Source organism: Lemur catta, chromosome 5, assembly GCF_020740605.2.
Source record: "Lemur catta isolate mLemCat1 chromosome 5, mLemCat1.pri, whole genome shotgun sequence".
Classification (NCBI taxonomy): domain Eukaryota; kingdom Metazoa; phylum Chordata; class Mammalia; order Primates; family Lemuridae; genus Lemur; species Lemur catta.
Window position 1 is genome coordinate 84,747,429 of NC_059132.1, and position 26,558 is coordinate 84,773,986.

General features: G+C 35.4%; 1 protein-coding gene across 3 annotated transcripts in view; it reads left to right on the forward strand.

Moving 5' to 3' along the window:
• Positions 1 to 26,558, forward strand: part of INPP4B (inositol polyphosphate-4-phosphatase type II B) — a 325,665-nt gene that overhangs the window by 220,106 nt on the left and 79,001 nt on the right. For all 3 annotated transcript variants that reach the window (XM_045552212.1, XM_045552213.1, XM_045552211.1), the window contains 3 exons: positions 68 to 245; positions 12,405 to 12,608; positions 26,231 to 26,387. In XM_045552212.1, the coding sequence (XP_045408168.1) occupies positions 68 to 245; positions 12,405 to 12,608; positions 26,231 to 26,387 (539 nt within the window). The remainder of the gene's footprint in view (positions 1 to 67; positions 246 to 12,404; positions 12,609 to 26,230; positions 26,388 to 26,558) is intronic.

Sequence of the window (26,558 nt, forward strand, 5' to 3'; positions counted from 1 at the left end):
TCTGATATTAAGGGCTGCAAATTCTTTCTGCTCTTTGTGTAACTTACCTTTATCTTTGTTGTTGCAGTACTGGATACCAGTTTATTTACTATTCACCTGAAAACACAGCCAAAGCAAAAGAAGTCCTCAGCAACATCAATCAACTACAACCTCTTATAGCAACCCATGCAGACCTACTGCTTAATTCTGCAAGCCAGCATTCTCCAGACAGCTTGAAGAATTCTTTAAAGATGCTTTCGGAAAAAGTAAGATCCAAATCATCACTACAGTCAGGGAAAATGAAATACTCAAATCCCCATTGGTGTTGCTTTCTGCATACATTGCTTTTCATAGCATCTGGAAATGTAAAATAGACCAGGTTAGAAAGTAGGCTTCAAAGTATTGCCATAGGATCAAAATGAATTGGCCTCATTCTCTTTTCAAATCTTATTGAGCACTAATTTTTTTTTCTTAGTCGAAAATGAAACCTTTTATTGGTTGGTGTATATCTTCTCTTTTCCTTGGCATCTTTTACTTTCTTTGGTTTATGATTTTATTAAATGAATTAAATTAGATTTTGAAAATTATTTTCCTCTAGTTATCACCTAATTTTTATGCATATAAAGCTATACATTTGAACAGGAATGTCACTTCATTAGAAAGCAGGACTTTGATATGGATTTATCAGTGTCCTGGGTTACTTCCTCTGCCCCAGTTTGCTTTCTATAACATTATCTACTGGGAGAAGGTTCTAAAAATTTCTAAAAGTATTAGTTATTTAAAACGTGGTGGAATCTAAGCCTTAGTTTTTCCAAAGGTGACTTGCTCCTGTATCTGCGGAAGGGAAAGGCAGTCTGGCATGGGCTAGGTACTCAGTATCACCTTCCAGAACTGATTAGGGTAGCCATAGGATATGGAGAGAACCAGGAGAGAAAAAGACAGATTACAGCTTGATTTTAAATGTAAAACTAGGTATCCCGGAGTCCAGTTCCAATGTGCTCATCCTTCTCCTATACCTTCTAAGGACATCTTGTAATTTATTGTGACACACTTCCAATAAATATGCCCTTGAAGAAACCTACAAAAGAAAATTCTATATAATAATTCTAGAATAAGACAGCAGTGTAATTCCCCTCACCTTTCTGAAGAACAGATTCATACAACCTGGATCTTATGTATGTCTATACTTTTTATTCAGCTGTGTTAATTTATATTATAATAATGATACCTTATACTTAATATTTTAGTTTAAATTGTACATTTTAGTACATTTTTATAGGAGAAAACTAATATCCATTTCCATTACAAATGAGCTAATATCTACTCAGAAAGGTCAAGTGAATTGTCTAGTAAATTAAAAAGTGAAAAATCAAAACTCGAGAGTTCCAGTTCAAAATGCAGCATTCCTTCCATGCCTGAACAGGTGCCTCCATCATGAAAAGAAAGAAAATATTGACTCCAAGTACGTACTTTGTGCCAGTTTACAGGTACCTACTTGGTGTCAAATAAGGCAAGGGACTTCATGCCTTATGTCATTTCATTCAATCTTTGCAATTGTGAGGGACATGTTATCTCTATTTCACATAGGAAAAAACTAAAGCTCAGAGAATTTTTTAAAATATGCAAAGTCAAACAGCAAGAGTCAAACCCAGGATTCAAACAAAACTAGAGTCCAAAACCTGTCTGGGTGACTCTAGGATGGAAGCTCTTTCTGGTATCTTCCATCTAATATATAGGTTTTGACATTTCCTTATTTAAATTTTTTTTAAAAACAATTTTGTCAGACTGCCTTCTCAGCAACGCTTAAATATTTCTTTAAGGCTGGGGAAAAAGGAAAAAAAAAGAGGAGGTTGTCACAATATAGTAAAACAATATAATTTCATTTCGGTTCATTTCTTTTTCAGAGTTATAGATGAGGTAAGATTTTTCTGGGTTCACCTACACTGAAAATTTTAGCAAATAGCACAGCACTGCAGTGATTACAGAGCAGTATTTATATTCTTCCTGTGAACTGGGCAGGGATTTGTCATTTCATACATCATTTACAACCTGCTGCAGTGATTTGGGGGAGAGGGCAGATATTTTCTTCTTTAATCCAGCATTGCTCCAACCTTTCCCCCTCTGTTTTCTACTGAGTAGACAAGCTTTGTCTGCTAATCACTCTCTCAGCCCTTAAAATTAGGAGAATCATTTTTAAGTTAAGTTTGCAATTCTTAAAGTTTCCTTTAAGAATTCATGCCTGAAATGTCAAAGAATTATCAAAGTTAACAGTTTTGTGTAGTCCATGAAAACTGTTAGTAGCTCATGGTTTGGAATAAAGTACAATCCATGAATTCAGCATGAAAGAGAAATAGTTTTAGTGGCATCTTCAATTTAAATATAATTTAATATTAGCAGGACTCAAGCTCTGAAAGTTTTGTTTTTAACTTTCAGGGGTCTTGTATACCATGAGCTAAAGAATAAAAATCCATTCTTCATTGATAGCACCTTGTTTCTTTTATTGATTCTGAACTAGTATGTTTGGAAAATTAATACTTAGAGTTGTTTCCTTAGGGATTCACCCATATAGTGTATTCCAGACACAATAGGAATTGTCTATATTTATGTGTATGAGGGACTAATGAAGGTTGTATAGGCTTTGAGCACCTGAATGTGGGAGAGTTCACTGTGGTAAGCTGGTGTGGTGGGGGAATGCTGTGAGGAAAGCCCAGGTGTGTTGAGGAAAGAGGCATTCGATTTTGTGATGAGATGGCATCTCTCCTCTTAAACATGGCCTTGCATCTGGAGATGATAGCAATGAAATCATTATCAATTAAACATATACTCAGAGTCTGGGAGAAAAACAAGGGCAAGATAGAAACCCTACTTGCTAATAGGGCATATTCAGGGAGTCTCAGAATGGGCAATATTTGTAGATCCAAAGGCGATTCACATCATCTCTACTGCCCCTGAGAACCAGGCCACATGGCTAGGGCTCCCCAGCAAAATTCCATCCATCTAAACACCCACTGATCGAAACAACAAACACAATTTATAAGAAGTAAAAATAATTCCTGAATTCATACTATTTGCCAGACACTGTGTCTGACTGAAAGGGTACAATATGGAAAAAATAAGACAAAGGCCTGTTCTTAGCAAGAAATTCAAGATCCTTGGGGTAATAGTTGTGACGATAATGAAGATGACAGTAATAGCTAGCAATTACCAGAGGCTTAATAACTGTAAGGTAGAGTTATAAGATCTTCAATTTTCACAATTCCATGAGGTGGATACTATTATTTTCAGCATTTATTCTTCTTAATCCTATGAAGTAAGGATTGTTAATATTCCCATTTTACACAGTTAAGGAAACTGAGGTACAGAAATATTAAATAATGTGCTCACAATCACACGCCTTATGTTTCTGGCTCCAGATTCTGTGAGCTTAATCACTATACCATATTTTCAAATGTATCATAAGTGTAATGATGGATGCTTGTTCATAGGACTAAGGAAACATGTGGTACAGGACGAGAGTATAGCTGATATTTCACAAGAATGAAATTATATTTTTATAAATTTTTTATGTTCTAATGTGCACAGTTAAATTATACTGTAATTTTTAAATTCTTAGTATGCCTTCTGATAGATGATTGGGTTTGGTTGCTATATTAGTTCATGAAAATATTAAAGAAATAATTTAATCTTATAATGTCATATACAAAAGGTAAGCTCTGAGTTTATCTGAATAATTCCAACAGAGAAGACAAAGGATAGGCCAACATTTTAACATAAGACAGAAAAGGTTAATAATAGAGTGAGTTAAAAATGCATTTTTCTTGTCCTTGAACTAGAAGTATGCAATTCTATGAAAGAGAAAAAAATAGTGAAAAAGGTAAAGAAATTCAAACTGAAAAAATAAGAGAAATAAGGGCCTAGATACAGGCAGTGTGTGGGTATCTCTCACAGCTCAGAAATATGGGTGACATTAGCTTTCTAATGCCCATCACTTTCTCCATTTCACTGAGATTGATAGACCTTGTTTAGAAAGTCATTATAATCCTGCTCATCAAAAAGCACTATTGAGCACTTAATTGTGTGTGATATTGTACTTGATGCTATCTGACAAATACTACATAGATATGGCCCTTAACTTTTACAACCTAAGAATTTAAAAGAATGAGGGGTGTTTTACAATATTACCGTTGTTAAATGGTTAAAAATGGGTTTTGTTGCAAATAGAGGCTATGCTCACAGTATATTTGAAAAATTCTCACAGCTTCTAATTCCTACTATCCTTTCACTCTCAATATACTATACCAAAGAATTCTGTTGTATTCAAAGAAAAATAAAAATCATTTTATTCTCAAACTTTACTCAGGATTTTCTTAAGAAATGTTCTGTTTCCTGTAATAGCAATGACAGGAAGCTAGTATACTTAGAAGTTGAAGTACAGATAATATAGAGAAGAATATTAATTATGTTGATTAGAAACTGAGAAGGAATTTTTTGTTTAATCACTTTAATCACTCCTAGGTCTATATCAATCCAAACTGAAGGAAAGAACTTAATAAGTAGAGGTTTTCTTCATTTGTTTTTTATGTTTGGTGAAAATATATTTTAGTTGCCTAAAGGAACTTAAGAATTACTGGTTGAGATGAAAATGAAATGTCTGTATTAGAACTTATGTTTCTGTTTTTCCACAATCCCCTTAAAATGGTAAATATTTAATTGGTGAAATAAGTAATATTATACAATAAACAAAATTTCTGTTCTTTAGAAAATTAGAGAATAGGAAAAATAAAGATAAGAAAGTAAAATAACGTTAAGAATGAGACTTGCATATGAAATGTATGGAATCAGAATTTCTGCTGTGTTCATGATGGAGTAAGATGGATTCTCCTACTTTAACAAAAATAATGGTTCTTAGGCATTGGAAAATAGCACACAAATATAACAAACTGTGTGATCCTTACCATTATCTAAATTACTTAGAGCAGTTCCAAGGCTGTAGCAAAGGGAGGGGAAACACAAAGTATCTTTTCCTGTTGAGGAGACAGAGATTAGAGTTTGGGAGGGCCAAGAGAGCTAGATAGAATTCACAGAGCAGAGGAGAGGAGGAAGGCTTGGAGGTATATAAATGAGTGCCTTTGAACTTGTTACCTGAGTACTGATCTATGCATGCACAAGAATAAACTATTCAGCTCCAGGGACAAAAATATCAGAAATAAGCAGATAACAATTCCTGGTGGTCACACAGGGCTGGTAATAGTTTATCTCCTTACCTGCAGAGTGATAGACCTTGTCATACACAGGGAATTGATTAGAGCCCTCGGAAGTGTATGGCCCCAGTAGTGGGGCTAAATTAGTCCCACAGTAAAGGCTGCTCTTGACCTACTCTAAAAAGTCTTTAAAGTTAGGTTTGAAAGGATCCCAGAGATTCCAAGTAACTTTACAACAGAAAATCTTCCATTATTTAAAAGAATACAACAAAATCTGGCAACCAAGAATGTAAAATCAAAATGCCTGCCATCCAATAAACATATACCAAACAAGCAATGAACTAGGAAAATATGACCCATATCCAGAAGAAAAAAATCAAGGGCTATAAACAAACCCAGAAATGACAGAGAAAATTAAATTAGCAGACAAGGATTTTAAAATAACATTTGTAAATATACTTCATATAGTTAAGAAATTAGAGGAAAACATGGCCAGGATGAAGTGAATAATGGAAGATTTTTAAAATAATTAAATAGAGCTCATGGAATTGTAAAATATAACTTCTGAAATAAAAATATTCTGGGTAGAATTAACAATACAAGACTAGATATTGAACATGCAAACACAGCATTTGAAACTATCCAAGTGAAGCACAGAGAGAAAAAAACTAAAAAACATGACCAGGACATGAATGACATATAGAGCAATACCAAGGTGTCTAACCATGTGCAATTGAAATCCCAGGGGAAAGAGAGAGAGAGAGAGAGAGAGAGAGAGGGAAGCAGAAAAATATTGACAAAAATGATGGTCAAGTTTTTCAAAATTTGATGAAACAACGAAACTACAGACCCAAGAAGCTCAACATACTCCAAGCAGAGTAAATATAGAAAAAGAATCTCAGGTACATCATCATCACATTGCTGAGAAACAGAGATAAAGAGAAAATTGTGAAAGCAACCAGAAAAGGAAACAAAAAAAAAAAGTACATTATGTGCCGAGGAACACCAATGAGCAGCACAGCACACTTCCTATTAGACACTGTGCAAGCCAGAGTCAATGAAGTACCATCTTCAAAGTACTGACAACAACAAAAAAGATAACTTACAATTTCATACCCAGAGAAGATGTCTCTCAAAAATAAAGGTGAAATAAAGACCATTTCAGACAAACAAAAAAGCTGAGTGATTTCACAGCAGGCTCGCGCTACAACAAATATTAAAGGAAAGTCTTCAGGAAAGAAGGAAGTGATACCAGGAGAAATTTGGTTCTACACAAAAGAATAGAGAATGCTGGAAATAGTAAATATATGAAAATATATATATTTTTAAAAAGTCAAAGATTTAATTGGCTTAAATGTATTTAGTCATCAAACAAAAATAATACCAACATATTGTGTGGTTTGCAGCATATTAGCATAGCATAGGCATTGAGATCAATGGAACACAATAATCTAGAAATAGTCCCACACATATATGTTCAAATAACTAAACAAAAGCACAAAATAATTAGAAAAAGGATACCTTTCAATATATTGTGCAGGAACAATCAGATATCCATATGCAAAAAAATGAATATTTATCTTTACCTCATATATATACAAAATTGGATCATAAACTTTAAAATGTAATCTGAAAGAAAACAAAAGCAAACAAAACTTTTATAACATAGGAGAAAATTCTTGTCAACTTGGGTTAGGCAAAGATTTCTTGGAACATACAAAGCATGAGTCAAGAAAAGGAGAAAAAATGATACATAAGACTTTATCAAAATTAAAACCTTTCAGCCCTCAGAAGACACTGTTAAGAAATCGCAAAAGCAAGTCATGAATTGGGAGGAAGTATTGTAAAATACGTATCTGTCAAAGAACTTGTATCAGAATATAAAAAGTATTCTTACAACTTAATACTAAGACAAACAACTCAATTAAAAATGGCAAAAGAATTAAAAATACACTTTACCAGAGAAGATATATGGATGGCAAATAAGCACTTTCCAAGGTGCTCAACATCATGTGTTTTATGGAAATGCAAATTTAAACTACAACAAGATGCCACTAACCACCTGTTATAATAGCTGAAATCAAAAAGGCTGAACATATACAGTAGAGTTGGGAAGTATATGGAACTGGATGGAAGTTTCATGCATCACTGATGGATACACAATTACTTGCACACTTTGGAAATGTGAAAGTTTTAGCAGTTTTTCATAAATTAAAAAGATAAAAATACTGTTGCATCTAGACATCCAAGTCCTAGTGATTGACTCAAGATAAAGTTTATTCTGTAGGCACTGAGAAGGCTGTTGCGGAAGGATTGGATGTGTGCATTGTGAAGATCATCCTAATAGCAATATACAGGCTGAGTTAGGACAGTGGAATTAAATTCTTTGGACAGTATTGAGCAACACCAAATGTCAGCAGTGCTCCTGGGGAAGCATGCTAAAAATAAAAGTACCAATTTGTGTATGTTTTGTAGTCCAAGGCTGTGATGCAAGAATCTATATTCTAGTATTGGTGGCCCTTGGATAACAACCTGAAAGAAAAAGAAAAGCTGGTTTGAGACAATTAAACCAGCCAGTAATGAGACTATACAAAGGATCCACATGAAATGTAGAAAGAATCTTAATTGGGACTAGCTATGGGAATGTAAAGTAAAGGTCAGTGTTTGAAATTATTGGAAAGGTATAACCAGAAGAAACTGATGACTTATCCAGCAAATAGATGTTACTGAGGATGATTCAGAAGTTCGGACTCTGAGTTGCTAAATATTAATAATTATGACACAACTCAGATGGAAAATATGGGAAGAACCAATATACTATTAATAAAACAAAACAAAGCAAAACAAAAAATTTGAGTTCAAACTGGGGCTTCTAAACTCAGCGGACTTCCAATGGAAACGGTCAATAGAGCTAGTTCAAGAGATAGATAGAGATGGGTTTTAGAGACCTCTGCATAAAGATGATACTTGAAGCTCTGGGGAAACGGGTTACCTCACTAATGAAATGAATTGCGTCTGAGGAAGTGAAAGTCCCCTGGGGCCCACTTATCACATTTTGGGTGACCAAAGGATGATGAGTCAAAAATAAAAGTCAGTCAAGAAAGAGGAGGATTAAGAAGAGTGAACTTCAGAGTTTATGTAATGTATTCCCACGGGAGTGTCACATGGAGGCACTGTAATTTTGTACATACTGGGAAAAGTGGCTACATAATTTATCCCAGGTCAAGTGGATAACATATTTGAGTTACCTAGATGTCAAATAACCTCCTGGCTCTTAGTCTAATACTCTTTTCTTTAGGGAATGTTGAACACATATCAAGGCACTAATGACAGAGTATAGCACTATTTCTCTTATCAAATAATTAAAATGTATCAAATATCAAAATAAGCAGGATTCTTTCTTGCTACATACATGATTACTAAAATAATAATCACTTGCTTATGCCATTGGCTACTTCTGCATTATAGGTGGAATTAGGCATTGCTTTAAATTTTTTTTCAGTGAAAATAAGGAGATTCTAAATAGAATAGGACTTTGCTACATTTGTTGAGATCTCTAGTTGAAAAGAGTGGTTTTAAATGAACATATCCTAGCTATTCCTCTGCCATTAATATTCAGAAAACTAGGAAACTCTCTTCATTCATCCCCAGGAGAAGTAATTTTTAGTCGTTTTATACTTACAGATAATTCTGTGTGTTGCTTTGAAGAATAGTTATATGGGGATATGAACTGGAAAAATGTCAGTAAGGCTAGAAAACATATCATTTTTAAGATATCATTTCTCTTTCATTTTCTAATATCAAAAAGTGAAATAGATCTGCCTTAAGTTCAGAGTGTCTTCTTTTTTTTTTTACAATATTAAGCTGATATTTTAAATAATTATTTTGCCTACCCTTATGATGACATTTAGAAAGCCTTTCTTTTTTCATTTAACGTAGTGCAAGCTGGATCAGAAAAAGAAAACGGTTTTCAGAACAGTCGATAGCAACTTGGAGACATGGCCACATCCTTTCCATGATCTCAACTTCCCTAGTATCATCCCAGTTGCAAGAATAGCAATGCAGTAGTACCCCCTTAGCACCAGGGTATATGTCCCAAGACCCCCAGTGGATGTCTGAAACCCCTGGCAGCACCAAGCCCTATGTACACATTTTTTTTTCTTATAAATACATACCTATTATATAGTTTAATTTATAAATTAGGCAGAGAAAGAGACTAACAACAAGAACTAATAATAATAAAATAGAACAATTATGATAATATACTGTATAATAGTTATGTGAATGTGGCTTCTCTCCCTCAAAACATCTTATTGTGTTGTACTCACCCTTCTTCTTGTGATGACGTGTGACGATACCATGTCTGCTGGGATGAGATGAAGTGAAGTAAATGACATAGGCATTGTGATGTGGCACTGTGATATAGAATCAAGCTACTGTGTAGGGGTGACTTGAACACAAGCACTGCAATACTGCGACATCCATTTGGAAACTGAGATAGCTACTAAGTGACTAACGAATGGGTAGTGTACACAACATGGATACACTGGAAAAAGGGAGGATTCATGCTCCAGGTGGGATGAAGCAGGACTGTGCACAATTTCATCATTCTACTTAGAGCAGAACACAATTTAAGACTTAGGAATTGTTTATTTCTGGAATATTCCATTTAATATTTTCAAACTGAGGTTGACTGAGGGTAACTGAAACTATGGAAAGCAAAACTATAAGTAAGGTGGGACTGCTGTATACAGCTGTGTTGGGATTAAATGACTACATTGATCTCCTCAAGCTGATTTATTTTGGCTGTAAGACATCTAGGGTTTATACTGGCCTACATTACTAAGTGGTGTTCATCAAAAAGAGTAAGATTTTTTTTTTAGGTCACATGGATATTGCAATGGAATATTTAGGTATTTTCTAGCAAATTATCATTCTATACGCTGGATACTGTGATACAAGGAGTTCCCAAGGAGTGAACTTTTGTCAGTACAGACACGAAGTGAAATTTCAGTTAATATTTAAGATTTTGTGTCTTGTTTTCTGTTATCCAAAGAAATTCTGGGTTGTAAAACTGCAAGAATCTACTGTATCATCTCCTTTGCCTTTGGTGGTAAATGAACTCAAATGATATTTGAATAAATGAAATGGAATCTCTGTATGTGCATTCTGTGGGAAGAAAATGATGGTGATTACAAGTACTGGAGAAGATTTCATTGGGTATGAATAGATATTTAGCTACATAGTAATTATGTGAGTATTGTGAAGACCGGAGCTGTAGTAGCAGGAATTCAAAGAAGGCAAGCTGTTTTGCTCTAAAAATAAATCAAAAGAATTTATTGAAACCATCAACAGAGAAATAGTTTAGTTAAGCTGAATGAAAGTAGATTCACATTTTTAATATTTAAATTCACAGTGATGGGCACATTCATGCTGTATGACAAATTATGTAAATAACATGTTTCCTCATTTTGCTATGACTACACTGACTTGTTTGAGTACCGTCTCGCCAATTTTTCCATCAGCATTTTCTTATATTTCCCATTCTCATTTTAACATTTCATTGTGAACATCAATGAATGCTTCTTTCTGTGCTTTCCCAGTGTAAGCTGCCTTTTTATTTTGTTTTCCTAATTTATTGAAAATATTTTCCAATCTTTTATTCTTATATATTCTGTTTTTCATATGTCTTGTTTTCTCGTCTTCAAAGTGGCATCAATATGACTTATAAATCACCAGAATGTTTAAAATATCCAACAAAATTGAGCTATAAAGATGTACACGGGCAATTGTGGGCACATTTAATTATGAACTGGTAGTTGTTCAAAACACTTGGATGGTTGGGGTTAGGGAAGACGAGGAGGAAGGACAGAAACATTAGTTGACGGTGGGTGGTGAGTAGTATGGAAAAAGGAGAAAAGCTAGTGACTTTGTTAAGAAAACTTTGGATCTATTCTATTAGTGCTGCCAATAAGCTATATGCTCTAAAACAGATCACCGCATTTCTTTCTTAGTTTTCTTATCTGGTTAATGAAGAGGTCAACTTTAAGAGCCCTATCAGCTCTAGAAAATTATGCTGTTGCAAAGAGGTAACTATGCAGATGTGGCAAAGTCTTACTAGCACTGTTTTACATGTGGTTTAACTGGTTTTCCTCAATTGCTGATGCTCACAACAGGAAGATTTAGAGATAATTTAGTAACCACTAGTTAGGTGTGGAAATGCACCAAGAAATAATTATCTTGAGTTGTAGCAATGGTGAAGTCAGCATTATATCCAAGGGTGTCTCATTAAATGGTGGTTATATCAGTTATTATTCAGTATAAGGCTATGAGTTAAAGGGTCTCTTCCTAACAAATTACAGAGCATGAATATAGGAACAACATGGGTCATTGCTTGACCTACTTCTTTATTCTGAACAGATTGTTAGGCCACATGCATGTTAAGTGTACTATGATACAGAAAATCAGTTACTGCACCCTTCAGTCTATTGTGGGGTGAAGCTATTAAACATTTCATTAGGAAATTGCAAAGTACATCTGTGAAGTTCTTTATTGTTTGGAAGCTTTCATTACTATAGCACTTACTAGATATTTGCTACCAGCTTGTAAAATCTACCATGCCAAGCTTCACGGTAACCTTGTTAAACAATTGGGTGGAAGAGACCATTTAGGGGGTGATGATAAGGAATAAAAGCCAAATGTCTTCAAGAGGAAGACTGCCTATGTCATCTCTCCATAATGCTAAACGAATAAAGTTTCCTGACTATTTTTTCAAAAGATATATCTTTCTTTCTTTAGCCTTTGACTCTGTTTAAAGTATAAAATATACATAGTCTGATCCCATTTTCTTTTGAAGTGTGTTTGGAATTACTTGAAAGGTGCAGCAGGTAAATTGATGTTGTTCAAGTGATAATTCCCAGTGAAATACATCTCCAAAGACAGGATTTGAAGCTAAAAGAAATGAGGTTGGGGAGACAGATGGTGTTTATAGTGCATTTAAAACCTCAGCATTAACTTTAAAACAGGAGGACTTAAGGCCTTGGCGGCGTCCCAAAACCAAACTATTTTCCATTGATTGGTATGAATCATTTTCTCTCTTTGGTGTCTGTACTTTTTCGTCCATACACACCACTTAAATACCAACAAATCTGCAATTGACCTTTTCATAGCTCTAGACTGAGAGGCCTACCATGGTGTTTCTAATCCTTATCAATTTCTTTCCAGACAGAGCTTTTTGTACATGCCTTCAAGGATCAGCTGGTCAGGAGTGCTCTTTTAGCACTCTACACTGCAAGGCCAGGAGGCATCCTTAAGAAGCCGCCCTCTCCTAAGAGCAGCACAGAGGAGAGCAGTCCCCAGGACCAACCCTCGCCCATGAGAAGGCAGGACTCCATACCGCATCATTCAGACTACGACGAGGAAGAGTGGGTAAGGCTCATGCACATCACTTGCTTCTCAATGTTTTACCGTGAAAAATAAAGCAAGAATGGTAAGAAAGCACTGTGTTTTTAATAAGATGAAAACCATCATTATACAGATTGTGGATAAACAGGTCAAATTGTCTTTAGGGGCACATAATATTTGGAAGTTGTATTCCTAATCAAATGTATTTGATATAAAATTTATTTTTGATCAAATAAATCACATATATAACCAAGAATATGACATCAAAACAAAGATGCCACGATTACAAGACAGTTTTTCTTTGTTTATTGCCAAGCTATATAAAACATTAAAATTGTTCTTTAGAAAAATAGTGAAAAATCATCCACATTACCACTACTTGCAAGCAACAAGTACTTTCACTGTTGCAATCCAATGCTTTAGTTCTGGGCATACTTTTAAAAAGTATTTACATTTAAATAACAGTGAACATAGATATCTCATAAATCCCCCCTGCTTGTGATTCTATGATTAAATAGAAGATATTGATCAAGGTGCTCTAAAATTGACAGAAGAATGGCCACATAAAAAGATATGAAAAAATAGCTAGTAAAGACAAATAAACAAATGAAATAAACATGCAGAGAGGAATTCTAGTTGGGCAGAATAGGATGGGAGGAACACAAAGATACAGGTTGGTGGTGGGGCAGTGTTCTATTATGGAATCAATACACAGAAATTATCTGAGTCCTCCAAAGTATATGCTCATTACACACACACACACACACACACACACACACACACACACACACGAAACCCTTGACTGTATCATATGTTTAGCCAAAAAAAAAAAAAAAAATAGTGTGCTAGCTGTATTAGATGTTAAGCTTTTAGTTAACAATTGCTTTTCTTGCCACTCTAGAATCTCAGAGTGTTTGTGGAGTAAATTACTTGAAAGGCCAAGGTCTCTCAAAAAAATTTCTATCTAAAGGGTTGTGAGGTGTGATGCCTGCTCTTCCTTTTGGTAAAATTTCTACTGCAGGAAGGACAGAGCTGGGCTCCAAGAGGTAAATGCTGAATAAGTGCTTGTTGTTGCTGATTAAGATTACATTTCTCCCCGCTGAAACATTTTCAAAAGAGCAAATCTAATATTTCTCCTTTTCACCTTCTTCCTCAATTTTTTAACAGCTTCAAGGTGTGCACACCTCTTAACCTCTCTGAAGTTCCATTTTCTCAACTGTAAAATGAAAATAACAGGACTTGTTCTGCTTAGCTTTTAGGTAGTCTGGAGATAAATCATTTAGCTATGTGATGATGACCCATTACCAGAATGGCCTAGGCATATACATTAGATTACTTTAATATCATTGTCATATGTTTCCTTTTTTAAGAAATGTGAATTATATAATATTTTTATGAGGAGCAATATTATCCCTTGAGAACAGGGAAACTGGATATATCATAAAATGTGGGGTACAAATTTTAAAGAGTTGGGTGTATGAAGAAGTTGTATTTATTTAATTAAACATACAATACAGTGTTAACCTTTTGAGAAATAATTACCATTTTGTATTAAGTCAACTGAGAATTTTGGAATTGGGTATCTTTTGTCTTCATCATTTTCACCTAACTGTGTTATGCAAATCTCACACCTAGAGCTTCTCCTCCTGTTCAAAATTGTCCCTCCCTCTCCTTCCCTCCTTGTTTCCTTTTCTTTAGTTAATTTTTGAGACCTTCAATCTAGTAGGTGCTCCAAATGCGAAGGTAAGCATGCTAGATGCTTACTACTTGGAGCTCAGCGTCTAGTAGTAGATAAAAATACGTTAATAAATAGTTTATAAAATGTTGCGACAAAGGTTGGCAGACACAGATAATAGAAGATAGCTTCTGCTAATATGACTACAACTCAATATTTTCAATACATAAGATGGGTAAGGAAGGAAGGCAGTGGGAAATGTATCATTAGTTAAAAGTTTTACAGAGAATTGTTCCTCAGGGCCTCCGTGACTCCACAGCCTATTTAGGGCTTTGGAAAGACAAGTGACAGTTACAGTGCAGCCTTAGGGGAGTATGTGGTATACAGCAGGAATGTGGCAGTAATGCTGGGACTCCCAGAAGTAATTCTGGAGATATAAACACGAGTAGAGTTTAGCCATTCAAGAAAGAGGGTGGAATGGCCTTTTAGACAGGACCACAATAGCTGACATACAGAGGGAGGTAGTTGGTGTGTGTGTTTGTGTGTGTGTTATTATTATTAATTACTTGTTTTATTTTAAAGTTGGTGAAACATGAGCATGTTTGCATTCCAAAGGCCATTTGAGAGGCACAGACCTGGTAACTGATGGAGCAAGGTCCTTGCAAGGGAAGGAGGAGAATCAATGCTAGTATGCAAGTGGAAGGACGAGTCTTAGTTAGGCAGAAGTGCTCTCTTTTGTTGTGACTGGAGAGGCTGTGAAGATGGATTTGACTTTTGTGAGAGTGAGTGGGGCTAAGATGGCTGCTTTATCTGTAAAGTAGAATCATCTGTAAAGAAGAATATGGGAGGACAGGAGGAAGAGAGTGCTGAAAGTTTCAAATAGGCATCAAAGCAATAGGTAGCTGAGCTTATCAACATTTGAAAAAATTGAGAAGCATTTCCTTGTGAAGGGCCACGCAAGGTTTAAATATCAGTCTGTGTGGTTGTTGGCTCAGCCTTGATCATTCTCTTGGGAATACTTTACTAGTCTTCACGCTAGGAAAAAAATGTCTTCCTGATTTCTTTTTTCCATTTGATGGAGTGGCATCTCAGTTTCTCTTGCTTTCTTTCAAAGGCAAAAAGAGTAGGGCAATAATGAGAGTGGTCTTCTTTCTCTGCATCTCCTTTCCTCATTTCTGAGGAAATTTCCATATCATTTCTGAATCTCCTCCAGAATCTATTGTTTCTAGAAAGCATATGAATGCTTTATCTAAACTTACGACAATTATGAGGGAAATTTTTCCCGTTCAGAAAAGTTACTTCTTATACTCTCCTTTTAATGTAATTCTACTCTTTTTTGCGAATAATAAAACTTGATAATCAAACAAGTTTGATTGTTATATGACATTTCATTGTTTTTCCTTAGCAACCACTTTCTATTAAAAAGATTCCTTCATCAACGGAGGCAAATCCCTTATAAAAAGACAGAAAAAAATATTTCACCAGAGTCATAACCATTTAACGTTTTTTTCAAAGCTTTGTCTAACTTTGACAAATTGAGTAAATCCAAAGAAAATGTAGCTAATTGAAGATGCCTTTAGAGACTGTGCTATTAAATGAATCGGAAACATAACTTCATGTATCCCTTTTTTTAATTAGTTGTTAGAAAAGTTTCAGTGCTGATTACAAGTCTAGTCAACTTCTGGAAGTAATTCAGTGTTTTAAATTAATTTAATTTGGTTTCTTTGATATCATATGAACATATTCCCTGATCACTTATGTTGGGTGATGCTTGCAAATAAGTTTATATTAATAGTAACTCTTATGTTTTAAAAGTCTGTTTTGCTTAATTTCTGATAGTGAATAACAGTTACCTAACTTGAACAACTGCATTTACCTTCTTATAATAAATATTTGGGAAGCGAATATATGTTAGTAAATTTCTCTTCAATCCTATTCAACTGATACATGTAACTTTCTTCTGAGGTCAAGAAGGAGAATCTCTGTTCACTCTAAGTTAGTATGAGGCTGTTCTTTTTCTTTTCAACTTGTTTTCCTGAGAGAATTCATAACACATGAATCTGGATAATAATTATCTAGTCAATATGGTAAATATTGAAATGAAAATGAATGCTTACAAAAATTATTTGCTGAATTTTACTTATTAAATAATTAAACGCTTTAAGGATTTATTTTCCTGAAAAGTTAGTAAATAATAAAACCCCAAAGGAATATTTGGGATTTTATGACAATCTGTGCCAAGAAATAGACTAACATAGGATTCTTCATCTTTTAGCCAGTAGAGATGACATATTGCTGTTCTTTCTCTACATCTCTACAACAGATGCTTTCAGCAGCTGGGATTCCAAGATTAGTTTGTCCAAAATATGAAAGCATGTCGTCTAACCAAACTATTAAGTTGACCTAGTTTTCGTGGCTTCCAGTAATTGAACTATTCTCTAGAACACTGTGATTTAATTTTAACATTACTATACTGATTGGTTTAGGGCTAAATCTGCCTACCCCTCTTCAAATAAATTATTAAAAACTAAACTTATGATCCTTTATATTCTGATCCATTTTAGCAAAGTGCAGAACTAGAAGAACTATTCTTATTATTGAGGCATATCCCAAACCCATTTTTAATTGAACTATATTTCTATATCAGGCAACATTTCAGCACCCAAATTACTGAATTAATTCCCTTCTTCATGTTGCAAACATAAGTCAAATTTTAAATTTTAGTCTTCATTCTTAAGCTAGAAGAACACTTGCTATTTCTTATTATGGTAAATGTGTTTATGTCACCTAAGTAAAATGGATGAGCCACGTTAATCCATAATTTTTCAATAATTTTATAGGTTTTAGAAAAAATAGCACAAATTCATAGTAATACTAATATTTATGTCAAACATCCCATTAATAAAGTCCATATATAAGCTAAAAAAATTTTAGCTATTCTGTAACTCAATAATACCAAATTGTGTTTTGGAATAAGATTTATATGAACCACCTTTTGATATGTTATTTACCAAAATCATGCAGCTCATTTTGTGCTATACCTTTCTCTAATGATGACTAGAGCTAATATGAGTGCTTAAGTTTGACAGGAGTATTGAAGAACTATTTATATTGCCATAATTGGTAACAGGGAGCATAAGATAGTTGCAAAACATTGCCAACTATTAAGGACAAAACATATTTAGCCAGGTACCTCCTCAGGCAATCTGTAGTGATCTGTCTTCTCACCTTTTCTTGCACACTGCTGGGTCCATCTTAGACCTTACTTCCAGGGAAAAAACATTCATGCCATGCACACTGCAGAGGTACTTATGAAAATTGCCATTCAAAAGAAATTTTGTTCAGTTTTCTGCGTGGCCAGAATTATGTTATATGAAACCACTGACCTTATTTTAATAGGAAGGAAATAAATCATTCTCATTCTTTAGAGGTAATTAATTCTTAACCACTGCTTGATACTAACCTAGGATTAAACTTTTCCAAAGCAACACCTTATTGCTTAGTTACCTAAATGAGTAGTATGTCTACTAAAACATGGCTATTAATTTCCAAATGTAAATGATAGATAGATGTACATATATATATATATTCAACTCCAAATAGTTTTGTATAATAAAACAGTATTCTTGCATTCCATGGAACTCACAGCCTAATAAACACTGAATTATAATCAGATGCTCATATGTGTTTCTTCCATGTGTTTATGAACTTTATGAGCTCCTATAGAAAAAGCCAAAGTCTTGCTCACTGTTGTATCCCCACAGTTAGTGGAGCACTTGTACACAAAAGGTACTCAGTACACATTTATAGAATAAATCAATGACTTTGAAGTTTGTCCCAAAATTGTTTCTCTTATTTGTCTTCTTATTTTGAAACACAGAATATTTAAATTTAATATAATTCTGTACTATGTCTGGTAACTTTTTCCCCCACTAGAATTCATGATTTATTTTGAAGATTTTTGTTTCTCCTTTCCAGGGAAAAGTACCCAGTTATTTCCCTCTCTTCTTATTTCCTATTTCCCAGTATCTTAATCAACTCAAAGTTGACTGTTATAACCATCTTCAAAATACCCACTCCTTAGTGCATGTTTCTCAGTGTGTTAATCAACTCTGCAGTGAATATTCAAGTTATCTTCAAAATATCCCTAAACATAGGAAGTGGTAAAACTCAGGAGGGACACAGAGCATTAGTGATGACCAAAGCTAAAAGCATGACTAATTAAGACTTCCGAAGCCTCCAGAATCCCAATGGTGGCAATTTTAACTTCATTTGATTATTCATGTGCACATTACAAAGGTCTTAGTTACACAGAAATAATGTCTTTAGATGTTTCCCAGGAAGTGTAAATTGAAAGCAACTGTTTTCCTCTTGTCTCAGTTTTTTTCTTTCTTTATACCTAAGTCACACCTATTAGAGTTGCCTGGATTTGTTAATATTACAAAGAGGAGAGGACATTCAAAGCATTCATTCTCCTCATCAGAAAGGACAGGCAAAGGTAGGCAGAACTGGGCCAGCTGCTTCCTATATGGCAACGGGATGTGTTCTATCATCTGTTTTCTTGATGAATAGGAGACATTCCTGAACTTCTCCAGTCCATTTCACCCAAGAGAAATGTGCTTTGAATACTTACACAATATTGAAGTCCACAAAAGGTGATTAAGCAAAGTTCATGACTGTCCATTAAAATGCACAAATGTTCTATTAAAGAAAAGAAACCCCAAATGAGATCTTTATGTGCATGCATATTCATGAAATCCTGCCAATTTCTAGATTTTCCCACATGCAGTTAATACTTTCACCTTCAGTTCCCTGTTTTATAACATCCAACGCAGTGTTTCATACATTCTAGTTCAATGTGTTTTTCAGAGTTACCGTAGGAACAAGTGCGAATGGATGAATTTGCTGAATCAGCAGCTCACCCTCCAACTCAAACCTGTATTTTTAATAGAGATATTTTATTTCTATTCATGTAATGAAATAATGTAATGATTATGTAAAATAATGTAATGGGTTTCCTGTGGTTTTATATTGAATGCCATCATCTCCCTTGGATACTTTCCAGACTTTTTAAATGCCTGTTTCAATGTCAGATATTTTCATGTGCCTGTGTATAATGAATGTGCAAACCTGCATACACACTTTGGAAATTTATGATACATTTAAATCAAGTGCCCTCAAGGTTTAATATATTCTATTGTGAATAATGAGATATTATTTTCTACATAGAAATTTTTGAAACTCCCAGATTTAGTGAATAAGTAAAGGAAATGCTATGTACATATAGGTAGACTATTGATTTCATATATCAGGGAACATACAGTTAAAAAGAATCATCTTTGAAAGTGGTTGTATGCAGGACACTAGCTGATAATATCATACAATTCAACCAGTTGTGCAATTATTAAATGGTGTGCAGATAACATCCAATTACCAATTTAAAATTAAAAGCATTAGTCAGTGGAATTTTCCCCCTAATTATTAAACAAATGCTTTATTTAATATTTTCACTGAACTGAAAGCTTTAATATGATGTGGCATTTATTAGGGTGAACTCAGCCATTCAGTGTATGAACTTGGTTCTAACCTCAATGTGAAGATGCTTGTAATAAGAACTTCTTGTAGTTGTACCATAATTTTTTTTAACTTCTAAATAGAAGGTTATTAAGTCAATCAACAGATGCTCATTAAGCATAAATAGTGTGCAGCAGCGCTATAGACACTTATATGAAACCTGACCTTAAAAGCCATATTGTCCAATTCAAGTAAGATGACTAGCAGTCATAAAATAAGCAGAGATATTTAAAGATATTTCAAGAATGCAGGTGGTTGTGTGATACATGTTACAAATGCCAAAAATATTTAGAAAGAAGTTATGTGACAGTTGGAAAAGATTCAGGAATCATCCCTTTGTTCTTTTATTTATTCATGTATTCATTTTTCTCTTATTTATCAATCACCTCTTGAGGACAGTAAAAAGGATTAATAAATAATAGTCATTTCCCTCCTAGAGCTCACTGTCTATTAGAAAGAAAAAGTATGTTAAGCAGAGAAAGTAACATGAACAATTCTTGGAAATGGTGACACTTGAAAGGGTGAGAATTTATGTTAATAGAAGGGAGAAGGTATTCTAGGCATAAAAGTCAGCATGTGTCAAGGTATCAGAAATACTAGTTCCTCCAAAGTTTCCTTTATATCTTTGGTGTTTATCACTGAACAGGCGTATAGCAGATGCCTAGTAAATAGGTGCTGATTTAATTTAGAGGCATGTTTCTAGGACAGCAAGAATACTGATCTGGATGAAAATTTCATTTGGAAGACTAACGAGAAATAAGAATAATTACCTGGATCTATCCAACAGTAAATGTGCCTCCAGGCTGAGAGAAGGATGTAATACTGGTTGTAGTACTAAGCCTGCTTTTGATTAGGAGTAATGAAATAAGCATAGTGATCGATGAGGATGAATGTGGTACTTGTGGATAAACTTGATTGTGTGATAGCTAAGAATATAGATCTGGGCAAGATCCAGACCAGAGGAAGATGGAGAGGGCAATACTGGAGAAACAGTAGCTAACTATCTGAATCAATCTGCTTGTGTGACCAGGGACTGAATTTCAGGGTGAGGCCAGGACTGAATTTTAAACTAAGTGTAGTTATTAGGACACGAAGATCAGGGATTTTACATGAGGAAGTAGGTGAAATTAAAGCAGAAGTATCAATGGAAAGCCAAGATTAGGGAATCTCACTTACTTCTGATGGATACCGCAGGTCTGGTTATTTTTAGTGGATGTGTGCGTGTGTGTGTGTGTGTGTGTGTGTGTGTTATTTGTGTGTTATATAACTTGGACTAAATACATGCCAGTTTGAACCATAGAGTATCTTAAATTCATCTCAATTTACCTAACACTCCAGATAAAGTTAGGATTCAGAGAGAAGAGCTATCAAGCTGTTGAAGGAATAAAGGTTTGCTTTATTAAGGAACTTGGCCAATGTAGAGCACATTGCTGTCAATGAACTTAAGGATAAAGTGAAGCTTCTTTTCTAAGATGGGATTGGCCTTGTTCATTCACTGCCTTTCTAATCAAAGTCCTCAGAAATTGGTAATGACAAGAGGGAAATTATTCATGGAAACATAGATATGACAGGGCTATTTTATACCTCCGTATCAGGTCTGGTTTAGTCTTCACATTCTTGCTGATGAAAAAATTGGCCTTAGAAAAGATGATCAACTAAGCATTACTAAATATTTTTTTTAAGTTTACTACTGATCCAAAGCAGTCAGAATTCCTCTTTATCCTACTAGGCTCATAAATGTGTGGCATGCTGAGTAGGCATTTTGCCCCCTCCCCTCATGGCTCACTCTGCCAGGTGTAATGTTCCCCTGGCTGCATCCATCCGATTTTTGCATCCACTGCCACAGAGCTTGATCTGCATGTTAGCTTAGGTCCTAACCCAGAAATCAATAAGGACCAATCAAGCATCTGACTCAGAATGAAATAAATATTGCTGCTAGTTTCCCACTGACTTTGTGATTTTATTGACCAGAAAAAGTTTATAGCCCCTTCTCCTACAAGGAAGAGGGTTCTTGTAAAGGCTACAATGTGGTTATTTTGTCAATTAAATAAAGATAAGACTTTAACCCACTGATTTCCCATTACTGCCCTCATATAGCAGGAGACCTAGCAAAATATGGCTGCTACTTCTGGGGAAAAGGCCCAGCAATCTGTTTTTCTGATTGTTTTTAAACCTTCTCATGTGCCAGGGGAGCTAAACAAGATCTGGAGGCTGTTCACACACCCCTGGCCTGAGCCGGGGAGGGACTAGGAGCCCCGTGTACTGCAGACATGTTCTTGTGCTTCCATTTTGTTCCCACTAATCAGCCTGCCTTCATCAAGGGAACAGTCTGAAACTAATTGTGTGATTTTAGTAGAGAAGAAAGAAGAGCAGGCCCCAGCCATACTAGCAATCTAAGTAAAAAGAATTTCCTCTGTGGACTGGCATAGTGAGTAAAAATTGTCAGAATGAGAATTCATTCTGGCTGGTAATCTTCGTCTGTGCATGTTTTCCACAGAGGTTTGATGGAAGGGAGCTTATTTAAAAAAGACTCAAATATTCAAGGCTCCCTTTCAAGAATCTTGCCTTCCCTTCTGTAGCATCCTAGTTTCAAAATAATTGACAACCTTGTACTTTAGTGTCCTAGTAATTGAATTATCATCTTTCCTCTTTGTAACCCACACCCTGCTTTATACTGTGGTCACACAAATGGACTTTGGACCTTGATCTTAACACTTCCCTCTATTAATGCAGGCCCCTTATGTCCTTTGACCCAAGCTGATCGGCCCTTTAACCAAGTGACTGCTCCCTCCCTGCTTATATGACACTTTTAATCTCAGACCTAAGGATATATGTGACCAGCCAGTCCTTTCTATAGAGTCATCTCTTTGTCCAAGATCTTCCACTGGACTCATCTGCAAGTCTCAGATGACTAAAACCTAATCTTGCTCCTATGAGGAGGCAGAAACCTCTACCTTATCCTTCTGGGCTCCTTCTCCTGACTTCCCTCAGTCTAGTTTTTGGTTCTTTGTACCACAATTCTGTGGGAGATCATAGTGGAAGAATCAAGTCTTCGGAGACAAACAGAATGGAATTTTTGGTCCATTTATACAATTTTTTTAAACCTTTTTAATTAAAACAAAGATTTTTTTAAAGCCTGGTCAAGTGAAGCAGTGGGAGGGGAGAAGGAACAAAGGAGTCTGTAACTGGTTGTGATCAATTAGTTAGGAACCACTGCACTTGGACCAGCCCCAATTATACCATTTTAATGTTGAATGTTATTCAATATCTCTTGCCTGAGGTCTCTTCATCTCTAAAAACTGAGTTGATAATAATAATCTTATTTGGTGGTTTTTGAAGGTTAAGTTAGCTAAAGTGAATATACTGAGTGAATATAAATGCCAGCCTTCAATCTGTCTGTGGGTTGGAGAGCCCTTTCCTCCTCCCTCCCTTGCTTCCTCCCTCTTTCTCTGCCTTTCTTTCTTCCTTTCTTTCAACAAAAATCACTGAGGGCTAGGCGTCCCATGCTACATAGTGAGGACACTGCTCTCAAATAACTCATAGTCTGTGTTAAGAGACAGAGGCACAGATCAATAACTTTACTCTGCAAAGGCCATAAAAGTGAAGGAGGGAGAGACCAGCAAGGCTCTGAGTTCTCTCTCCAGCAGCTAGGCAGGGTCTACTCTGCAAAAGATAAAGAAAGAGTAGGATGAGTTTTCTCAGGGTCTGCTGAGTGGCCCTTCAAGAAAATATTTGATTTTGCATAAATTTTGTATTCATATTACATAAGGGACTGCTCAATTTCTCACCCCCCAAACAAACATCCTCCTAGGTCCTGTGTACTCTAAGCATTAATGACTAAATGTTTTTCTTCTGTTTACTGTGTAACCCTTTACTGCGTGGCTGTTGGTTTTAGTCAATGAACATGCTTCACTGTGCTTCTCAGGCCAATATAGAACTCTCTACTGGCTGCAAAGGTTACCTGTCTGCCGGAAGCCAATAACCCAAGGTATCTGTAAAGGAAGAACAATATAAAGGTGTGAATTTCAAGTCAAATTATCTTTTAAATACCTTTATCTTCAGGCTCTTCTCAGATGTGATTAAGAGTAGTCGATCTATCCTTATATTCTTCATCTAAGAAAGGCAGCATGCAATACCACTTGATCTCTGACCAAAATATAAAGTTTCTTCCAAAATGGACAACAGGAAGAGAGTTGAAAACTCATGAACAAGGCTAAACTGGATAATTGAGAAGAACTGCTCTCTTTTTATTCCTTAGCAGAGTTTATTCCCAGTATTAGCTGGAGAGTGTCATTCTTCAATTTAATTGCCTTAAAGATGCAGTGGTAGTGACTAAGGCATATTCAGAATAGAGGGCATTCAGTTTGTTACTGTGTTCTGAAATGTAAGCTCCTCACCAAATCCCAGTGGGAGTGATGCCAGGACCTTCAGGCTACTTGCTTTTCTCCAGCACTGCCCCCCGCATTAGGTGAGCTTCCTTAGTAGTCCTGCCTCATGATTCAGAGGTGCATCTCCCTCATTTTTTCAAAGAATAGAAGACGATATACTGATACACTGTATGAATGTGATTGGTGTCTTAAATTTCCTTAGAGGGGAAGTGCTTTCAGTTCTTTGGGGAAAAGATCTACCTTTAGAGAAAAGATTGGTATAATTATTTGTGATAAATAGGATACTTCACGCTCACGAATCCAAGGTGAGGGAAAGCTTGATTCATCTAGAAAGGCCTGTAAGTACTGGATGTGATTTTGCCAAATTATAATAATTTTATAATACCAATCGCTTTAATAGAAACCACAGCATTTGGCTCCCACTGCAGCATTCTGAGGTGGGTATGGCAAGAATTATCATTCCCAGTGATACAACTGGGGTTCTCCAGGGAGTAGGTGCTTTCTCCAAGGTCTCATAGGTAGTGGTAGATAATTCTGAAGTCTTTTCTAACTCTCACTGTACTGCTTTTCTACAAAACCCTATTACTTCCTCAGCTAAGGTATGCATGTATGTATACTTTGTCTTTACATACAACCGTCACATAACCTACATTCAACTAGTGTTTATTCTTTAATTTATCCTCCCAATAAATTAGTTCATATGCTTATAAATTAGCAAAATTAACTTAGGCACAAAATATACATTTGGAGAAAAATATAGAAACCACTAAGGACATACTATAATTGAGTATGGTCTTTACCCTAAGTGGTACTCCAGGTGCCTGAAATAGCTCTGCTACAGAGAAAGTGCCTACTGTAAGGTTGCTGTACAGCATGATGTAGGGAAAACACCATAAAACCATTTAGTTCTTGTGCCCGGAGAGAGGGATGGAGAGTCAGTGCCATCATCTAAATAATGTAGGAGGAGCAAGAAGGGAAGCCCAGTGATGACAGGCTTCCGTCATGATAACCATATTTAAAATTTTTATTTAAAAAAATTAATGGTCATTTTTATAAACCAAAGAATTCAATTTCATGCATTTCCCTAAACAAAAATGGGTGCTAGTCAGAACTGAGATTAGTGCCAAAGAGGCCGCTTAGTGGTATAGGCTGCTTCCTAGGAAATAAATCACTCAAAATGATTTATTATGTAGCTGTAGCATATAATATTGAGTAGAGGTTCTAAGACTTAGTATGGTCGGAAGCACCTGAGGAGCTTGTCAAAATTTCAGTTTAGAGTGCCTTGACTTGGTGGGACCCAGGGAGCTGCATATTAATGCTCTAGGCTGTTGAAGACAATGCTTTCAGAACTTCTAGTAAGCAGAGTGGTCAGAATCACAGAAACAGAAAGTAGAATGAAGGTTTTCAGGAGCTGGGAGAAGAAAAAATGGGAGGCTCATGTGTAAGGGACACAGAGTTTCAGCCTGGGAAGATGAAAAAGTTCTGGAAGTGGATGGTGGTGATTGTTGCAGAACAGTATAAATTTACTTAATGATGCTGAACTATACTCTTAAAAGTGGTTAAAATGGTGAACATTGTTATGTATATGTTATGACAATTAAAAAAAAACAAGAATTTCTAATGCAAGTAGTGGCCATTCTTTAAAAATATTGATGAGTCTTTGCTTTCTTACTAAGTGTTGATAAAGAAAATAGATATCCGCAGCTTAAAATGTCATAATTTGTAATCAATTATGGATTAATATTGCATGGTAGTTTATCATTTCTTTATGACAGAGCAAAAATAATAGACCAACTAAAAGGATTGATAACGCTTAATTTTTGCTTTATTAATGGAAAATAGATTCCTTGTCTATCCAATAGTCTGAGCAAATTGATGGGAGGATTAGAAGTAGTCACTCAATCTGCATTGCAACGATTGTTGCTCCAACTCCTTTTCTAAAATAGATTCATCTGATTTTGCCTTGTTTTTGCAATAAAAATGTGCAGTGATACTCATGCTCTTTTCAGGATAGGGTGTGGGCCAATGTGGGGAAGAGCCTGAACTGCATTATTGCTATGGTGGATAAACTGATTGAAAGAGAGGCTGGTAGTGAAGGCAGCAGTGGCAGCCAAGATGGGGAAAAGGACCCTTCATTGGCAGACTCCATCACGTCTCCCCCAAGAGGTAAGGAATCATTTTCTCCCAATCATTGACTGAGTAAACAAAATGAGAAAGTCATGATAAAATGAGATAGAAAAAGAGGAGTCAACAGTGTCTTTGATGAAAATGCTGATAGCATACTTTTCCACTGCTCTGGCTTAGATGATGGAAAGCTATTTATCAAATTGCATCTCA